The 9,026-nt window shown below is 36.8% G+C and overlaps 1 protein-coding gene across 1 annotated transcript; it reads left to right on the top strand.

Moving 5' to 3' along the window:
* The first annotated feature begins 4,750 nt into the window (after positions 1–4,750).
* On the top strand, positions 4,751–6,310 carry LOC149190251 (chalcone synthase 7). The gene is made up of 2 exons (XM_089412085.1): positions 4,751–4,929; positions 5,051–6,310. The coding sequence occupies exons 1-2, from the start codon at positions 4,896–4,898 to the stop codon at positions 6,043–6,045; spliced, it is 1,029 nt and encodes a 342-aa protein (XP_089268211.1). The 5' UTR covers positions 4,751–4,895; the 3' UTR covers positions 6,046–6,310.
* The last annotated feature ends 2,716 nt before the right edge of the window (positions 6,311–9,026 follow it).

Here is a 9,026-nt window from a genome sequence, read left to right as displayed (position 1 = left end):
ACCACGTTCCGTTTTTAGCAGAATTGTCCCCATTTTCTCTCTATAAATACAAACTCATCATAATTGGAGGAATATCAATCGAAGCATTCGGAGAATTTCACTATTGCAGAAACCAAAACCAAAATTGGTGATGGGGTCACAAGGGCAACCAGAGGAAGGCTTCAACAAGTGCGTTCTGGTGACTGGAGGCGTTGGTTTCATCAGAAGCCACATCGCCCTGCAGCTCCTCGAGGATGGCTACGAGGTTTATATCATTGACAATTTAGATAACTCTGTTGAAGAAGAAGTGCACAGAGTGAGGGATTTAGTTGATCAGTGCTTCCGCCAAAATCTTCACTTTTTTCTGGTATGCAATTTCATCCTGTGCCAAAATATCGCTTAGCTTGAGAGTTTCATTTCGCATGTATTTTCAATTAACTGTTGATGTTTTGTCATTCGTTTATATTTTTTGTTGGTTGGTTTCAAATGGTCCAGAACATCTTTCCGGCATTCTTGTATTGGTGGATAGGGTTGTTAAATTATAGTATCAGGGTACCCACCCGCGTTCAATTTGATGGAATTGATATGCATGGGATCTATTTGAAAACCTAGGATGCATAAGAATTGTTTGGAAAACCTGGGATGTAGGGGAACTGTTCGATAAACTCTCTGAATAGGATGTATGTCTAATGTTTGATAACATTTCTGAATGGGATGTACATGAACTGTTTAATAAAATTTCTGGAAGGCTGCACGGACTAGAAGCTAAATTTGTGAATTGGTAGATCTCTCTGAAAAGAATGCGGTGGTTTAGTCTCCTTTTCCAACTGTTCTTCTGAATTTGAATAAGGATCTAAGGGTTTCTAATAGGCTGGCAAAACTATAGGAGCAAAGTTTGTTCACTAATTTCATTAATGTCATGAAATGATATTCTTTGTATTCCGAAATATTTTCTGCACACCATACTAGGCAGATTGTTTTGAGTACTAATTATACCATTAGTGATCTTTGAAAGGTGCACAGGAGTAAGTATGACATTGTAGCTTTTGTATAGTTATCCTCAATTGAAGAGACATTAGATGTTTTAAGATTCAGGTAGATAGATATTCGTCATGCTGTACCTCATTTTAGTATGCTCCCGCATTGATAAATCAAGCAAATAGAAATGTAATAATCCCTTTTCCAATTGATATTGCAATATTTTCCCTTAAAATCATAATGGGTTGTGGCATCCAGACAGTTCCATAATGATATAAGCTTAGGTGAAATTATGTTTGGTTGAACAAACATCTAATTTCATGGCTCTTTAAATAGATTTTTTGGTGGCAGGCAAGCTCTCCCTCCCTGCTGAAAATATAGAGGCAGGGCAGCCACAAATGTAATGCCTTGGCCAGACAGTATTCGATGTTCCTTAATGATGAATGGATTTCTGGTGGTAGGTAAGCCCTATCTTCCTACTACTGCAGAGACATGACCACCCATGGATGCAATGGCCTTGACCTGACCGTATTCAAGGTTCAACAGAGTTGGTGCAAAATAAATTACTTTCCTTACACCTGTTATTTGTTCAACACTGGTTTCACCTATGTTTCCATTATTATGTTAATTTATAGTGTCCTAACTTATATATATATATATAGAGAGAGAGAGAGAGAGAGAACCTGAATATGAATACATTAATATAACATTAATATACATAATTATTCATGGTTGAGCTAAGAAATCAATCGTTTCAACTTGGTATGCCCCTCAGATCAGTGTTCAGACAGGTTGATTCAGGTTTAAGCACATCCATGGAGAATTATTTCAGTCTCCAGGTTTTCGGCAGTGGCTTGTGTTTCAGGCACAGGCATAGACTGCATTGCTTCAGGCAAAGGCACATATTGTATTCTTTTTCAGCTCCGATTGGTGTTTAGGCACACAGACTACAGTCGCTTTAGCAGCAAAAACAAGGGAGAATGTATTGGGAGCATTGAAAAGAATGTATGACAGTTGAAGATATCACTTTTTAATTTTACTTTAATTTACTTTTAAATAACCCAAAGAAGTCATGTTTAAAAAAATGAATTCCTATAAAACACTATAATTTCAGTTGGAGGCTTTGGACTTTGACAAATTTTTAACTTCAACAAAACAACTTGGTAAGCACAGTGACAAAGCGCAAGTCCTTAGATGATGTGACTTATCTTTCGTATTTTCTTAAAATATATCCTTATTCATAAATTCTTAAGGCTTTTCTTGCTGTGGTTTCTAGGAAGATTCACTTTTTATATAGATTATTTTAACTAGTTGTACCTTTCACCTCCTTTGGATTGCATTGATTTCAACAAAAAGTCATGATGCTTGAATTCTGCAGATTGAACTGTGTGTAAGTTTTGTGAAATGTCTGTAAATTAGTTGTATTTATTTTTAAGAAGAATCACTTATGTATTTGAATATATATTAAATTCTGGTTAGGGTGTAATGATAGAAAATTGGTACTTATAATGACAGGAATAATCAAATTGAACTTTGCTTATGATTGCAGGGAGATCTTTGCAACAAAGAGGATGTAGAGAAGGTTTTTTCATTGGCCAAGTAAGTAGATTGTTTGGTTATGCATGTTACATTTTGCATTCTAGATTCTCAATCAAATGTTATATGTTTCTTGTTGTTATTTTGATGTTCTATATTTGTTTCTTGGGTACAAAATGTTCTGAATCATTCCTTTACATATGTCATTTGTATGCCCTCTTTTTTGCCATATTTGGATGTTTCCCTTGGACAAAACATATTTGAATTAAAGTCATGACCTTGTACCCTGTAGGGGCAGCGAAATAATTGCTCAATATTACCAGCTCATACGTCTGGGGTTCGAGGTTTGTTGTTGCCCATCAAACTTTTATTAGCTGTAATACGATTGCCAAGTTTACAGACAGTTGTTACACATTACAGGGATCATTGATTTCTAAGCATATAGGGATGATTGATTTCTAAGCATGACGCTGTCAAAAGCCAACTTTGTATGCACATTTACAAATGGATAAAACTCGAAGATTTTTTAAGTTAAGGGAAGCTTTCTATTATTACCCGATATTGTTTCCATTTACAGGCTGGGTTGCATGCATCCCTGTTGTTATTATTAGAGCTTGATTTTTTCTAATTTAATTTCACAGTTGTATGAGTGGTGGAAAGTAGGGAACAAAACAAAACAGTAGGGAAGCCCAGCGCTCCCACTCGATTCTTGTTATTCATTACATTGCATTGCAGTCCAGTTCATTGTCCATTGTCAATGGATTTCAGCTGAGCCTTCATTTGCATTCCATTCCATTTCATGGCATTGTTCAGATTATTCAGTCTCACCTTATTTAATTCTTAAAATTTGTTGAAATGCTCTTCATGCTAGAAAGCCAGAGGTTGTGAACGTGTTGACTTTATCTGTTTTTTTAAATTAAGGTAATTTTACACTAAAAAGAGATGTAAATTCTTATAATTATTACATTCCATGATTTTGGCGCACTTGGACCAACATCTCTTTTAGAGAAATTTAACAATTCTAATTTAATAATCCTATCGGCCTCTTTTTGTACCTTTTGGGACAATTGCTAGTTATATTCACAAACAAAAGGTTGAGATTTATATTCAAGATAATCATGTACTTTTTGTTCTTTTAATTGAGCTGATTAATTTTAAAAAATGTCAAATGAACATGAGTTGTGGTTTTTTAAGCACGCGGTATTAATAAACCATGGTATTAGCCCATAATATTATAAACCTTTTTTTCCTAAAACTATTTATAGGTTAAAAACCCATGATAAATTGACATAAATCTCCATAATTAAAAATCTTACTATATATCTTTTCACATAATTCATATATTAATTTTTTTAATTAACAACAATAATCATAACTTAAAATAACATTATTATAATTATGTTTTTTTTAAATGTATGAAATATATCATAAAATAAATGTGGTTATGTTTATCTTTTTTATTCATATGAATTTTGTTAGCATTTCATATGAATTCGTTAGTATTTCACTTAAAATAAATGCGATCTTATTTTTTTATTACGAAATAATTATTTTATTTATTTAATAAATTACTATATATAGATAGGAATTATAATAATAACACACCAAAAAAGAAGTTACCCATATTTATATATTAAAAATATCCCCATAAAAATTAAAAATATGTATATATATTTTAACATATTTTTCAATTTTCATTTAATGTTATATTTTAATATATTTATTATTTTCCATCTAATAATGTAGAACACATATCCCAAAACTTTGAAAGTCCTGTTATTAAAATTTCAGTTATCTGGATCTTCGTACTTAATAAAGACACCGAAACTTGCAACTACTCACCTTGCCTTCTCTAACCAACACTGACCATGTCTTCTTTTCTCTCCCTATGGTCGGCGGGCAGCGACGCGTCAGTCTTGGACCATGGAGTCTGGAGGCACGTGCCTTACATTCTAACCACTACTCACCTGCATTCGCACACCGACACTTGTGCCCATCTTACCTTCTTGCGCCTCTGGTCGAGAGACCGCGACGAATACATTCTTCGAGAGGGACTTTGGGGCCACGTGCTTCCAATCTAACCACTTCTCCTCTTCGCAAGTCGCTGGACATCGCGCTATAACTTACTACTCACTTCCTGCAGGATTCATCCTTGAAGGAAGCAAAGCACGCCTGCTACTGCATCACAACATCAAGATCTTCATAATTGTTAGAGCAGCTCAGCACCAATAGAGAAAGCAAGCATGTCTTAGAATTTGGGTTTGGATTTAGAAGCGTTCAGGAAGGCTCAGAGGGCAGATGGCCCTGCCACCATCCTCGCTATCGGCACTGCAACTCCCCCCAATGCGGTTGACCAGAGCAGTTATCCCGATTACTACTTCAAAATTACCAACAGCGAGCATATGACAGAGCTCAAGGAGAAATTCAGAAGAATGTGTAAGAATTTCCACCTCTAATTTCATGCTTGTAATATTAAATGATCTGAAAATTTGTTTATGGGATAATATTTGTATGATGATCAGGCTGCAATATGTATCTGATCGGGCGTGTGTTGCAGGTGACAAGTCTGCAATAAACAAGAGATATATGTACTTGACGGAGGAGATTCTCAAGGAGAATCCCAATGTGTGCGAGTACATGGCGCCATCGCTGGACGCACGGCAGGACATGGTTGTGGTAGAGGTGCCCAGGCTTGGAAAAGAAGCGGCTGCCAAGGCCATCAAGGAATGGGGGCAGCCTAAGTCCAAGATTACGCATGTCGTTTTCTGCACTACCAGTGGAGTCGACATGCCCGGAGCTGACTATCAGCTAACAAAGCTTCTTGGCCTCCGCCCCAGCGTTAAGAGAGTCATGATGTACCAACAGGGCTGCTTCGCCGGAGGCACCGTTCTCCGCGTCGCTAAAGATCTCGCTGAGAATAATCGGGGAGCTCGGGTTCTGGTCGTCTGCAGTGAAATCACGGCTGTTACCTTCCGTGGCCCCTCCGACACTCACCTCGACAGTATGGTCGGCCAAGCTCTCTTCGGCGACGGCGCGGCTGCGCTCATCGTTGGAGCCGATCCCGTCCCTCAAGTGGAGAAGCCCTGTTTCGAGCTGATGTGGACTGCACAGACCATTCTTCCCGACAGTGACGGAGCCATCGACGGGCACCTGAGAGAGGTCGGCCTCACCTTCCACCTTCTCAAAGACGTTCCGGGGCTCATTTCCAAGAACATAGAAAAGAGTCTGGTGGAGGCCTTCCAGCAGTTTGGAATCTCCGACTGGAACCAGTTGTTCTGGATCGCCCATCCCGGAGGCCCTGCCATTCTGGACCAGGTGGAGGCAAAGCTGAATCTGGATCCCAAGAAACTGAGAGCAACCAGGCAAGTACTAAGCGATTATGGAAACATGTCTAGCGCGTGCGTGCACTTCATCTTGGACGAGATGAGGAAGTCGTCTCGGCAGAATGGGTGTTCAACAACCGGAGAAGGTTTGGATGTGGGAGTTCTGTTTGGATTCGGGCCAGGCCTCACCGTCGAAACAGTTGTCCTGAAGAGCGTTCCCCTGCAGTGATTGAAGAAAACGAACTCTGCTTTCCCATGAAAGTGTTTGATGTTGAATCATCCTAATCCTCTCTGGAAACAGCACCATTTTAAACGCAGTCCATCGTTTTTTCCAGCCCTTGACCCTTTATTCACTTCGTAATTTTTTTCGTTTTGCTTGGGTCGATGTTCTAACATCGTTCACGGTTTTGTTTAGGTTGATTGGATTGATTTTCTAACATTGTATTGGATTTGGTTTCATTTATAAGTTAACAAAACAATATGTATGAATGGTATATTTTATTTTGTAATAGAGTATTTTATGTTTTTGTCTTTAGAATTGGAATGTGCTAATATAATTTTTAATAAGATTATTATTTTGCATACTTAAATTTAAATAATATATAAGATTCTTAAATTATATAATTAAAATTTACAGTTCTAATATATTTTTATAAATTCAAAATAAAATTAATTGAATTTTAAAAAATAAAATTTAGAACGCTTCAACTCCGCTTATATAAATTAAGATTGCAATTTCATATTATCGTTATTTGACAATCATAAGTATCACGTTTTCTTAATTGTAAACAACATGTAGATTTGTGGTTTGATAAGAAGGCTTTTTTATTTATTTCATTTAAGAAATGAATTTAGTATTTTAATATCTATAATATATTTAGATAAATGATAAATTTTCCGTAATAATCTTATGGGATTATATAAACTTAATAATTTAAAATAATAATTTTCTTATTTTAATTAAAAATTATATAAATAATTTAAAAATATTTAATTTTTTTCAAAATAAACTAAACACAAAGAGAAATTTTATTAAATAAATTATCAACACTCTAACCAATTAAATTATATTTTTACATTTATCCAATAAATTATTAACATTCTAACTAACTCAATTAATTTGAAAATCTACTAAATGTAAATAAAAGCAATTATAAATTTTCTAAAATTCTTATATATTTAATACTAATTATCAACACTCTAACCAATTAAATTATATTTTTACATTTATCGAATAAATTATTAACATTCTAACTAACTCAATTAATTTGAAAATCTACTAAATCTAAATAAAAGCAATTATAAATTTTCTAAAATTCTTATATATTTGAATACTAACTATAATGATGAAATGTAAAATATTTGATGAAAGTATATTGTTAATATATTTCTTGTACTATATTTTGTATTTTTATGGATAAAATCAATCCAAAAGATACTAATCGTAATTATTTAAATATATGTACACTTTTTTTTGTAAAGCTTGATTATATTACTTTTTAAATAGAAAAACATACATCCTCACAAATCAGTGGTTGGTCAAACTAAAAGCCCGACCACTTGCAGAAGTTTATTGTTCAAGAGGTACTGTACTAATTTGTTTTGTGAGTTATGCAATACTGAGTAATTGACATAATTACAAGCTTGGGGGAAAAACACTCTTCATGGGAGAAAAACACTCTACATGGGAGTTGCCCGAATTGCAACCAAAAGACTTATGGAAAAAATGCAACCTTTAACCGAGCCCAAGAGATAGGAGCTCATGTTGGGCTGCGAAAGCAAAAATTAAGACCCAAAAATTATTCATGAGGCAGTAAAAGGGGTTAGTCATCGCCAACCAGGATGGGCTCAGCCAACGACCCACTTGCTTGAGGACCTTCCTAGTGTTGCTTGCCCAAGCTCGGGAGGGAAATTTCGTCACCATTCCACTTCTTGCTACAGTTGGTCTTGAACCATTCGGACACGGGTGAGTCTTTTGTGATGAAATTTCAATGGTGGACTGATTCCACATAGACTATAAACTTGTCATCCTTCTGGTTTATTTTCTCTTTCAACACCTTCCAACTCTACGTGTTAGATTGCATAGCCATGCCCAAAATGCTCTTAAGGTTCCACTTAAGCTTAATTGTTCAAGTGTACAGGGTTTCCCAGGCCTTGGTGAAGCCAAGGTCTGGGATCCAATTGAATTCTGCCTCGACTTGCTCTGTGTTGGTGTGCGGAAGAATCTTCATAACGCGGTCCTCCATCTGTTTTATTTCTTCTTTGATTTCACGCGAGATTAATGCATGAAAGGTGAGGGCTTCCTGATGGGTACCAATCTTTGCAGAGGTCCTAGGGAAAACGTTCATCTATCTCCATCGGTCTAGGTTTCAGCCTCTTTTCCTGCGAAAAGAGGAGGAGCCTCAAGTGGAAAGGGGGGTGCGAGCCATGAAAGGGAAGTCTAGGGAGTCAAGAGTCTGGTAGGGAGGAGCCGCAAGGGGGCGGGTGGGATAACCTGTTGAGGAGACTGGCCACATGAAAGAGAGCAGCTTGGAGCTTAGAGTATACCGGAAAGTGCATGACGAAATAGGGTGGTGGGAGGAGCCATGTTGCATGGCGTATAAAAGGACGATGGTCATAGTGAAAACATCAATACGATGATACCACACATGAATGGCGATATCGACTATTGAATTTTGCAGGTACATATTGTTGATGAATAGATGAGGGGGGTGGATGCTCCACAAATCCATAGAGACAATAATCTAAGGTGCATTAGGAATGGTCAGAGGAGATGTGTGTGTGAAGGGGAGATTGTCTCACCATCTCCAAAGTTCTTGTATAGGTCGATCATGGAGCATTCTAAGGGTTGGAGGGTGGGTTTGCCCAATCACGTGACTATGTACCTTCCTTATCCTTTCGACTTAATTCTTTGTAGGGATGACGAAGAATGCCCAAAGGAAGGCGTTGCCATGCATAAGAATTCAACTGATTATTGCCATCTGTCCCTTCATTAGCCAACTTGTCCGCCAGGGAATTAGCTTTGTGTTTCATTACTTGAAAGTGTGTCTCACCTAGCTAAGAGATGTGACCACGTATGCACTACAAGGTTTTTGATAGCCTCCAGTTGGCATTGACTTTTAGACTGGGGAGTCATTCTGAAGTTTGCGGGTAGTCAGAGTAGCTACCTAAGAATCCCCTTCCACAATTAGCAGAGTAAAATTATAGGCT

This window comes from Pinus tabuliformis, chromosome 3_1 (assembly GCF_031772625.1).
Source record: "Pinus tabuliformis cultivar Carrire ecotype Pingquan chromosome 3_1, CPIR1, whole genome shotgun sequence".
Lineage (NCBI taxonomy): Eukaryota > Viridiplantae > Streptophyta > Pinopsida > Pinales > Pinaceae > Pinus > Pinus tabuliformis.
Note: the sequence above shows the minus strand (reverse complement) of the source record. Positions and strands in the feature narration are given on the sequence as shown.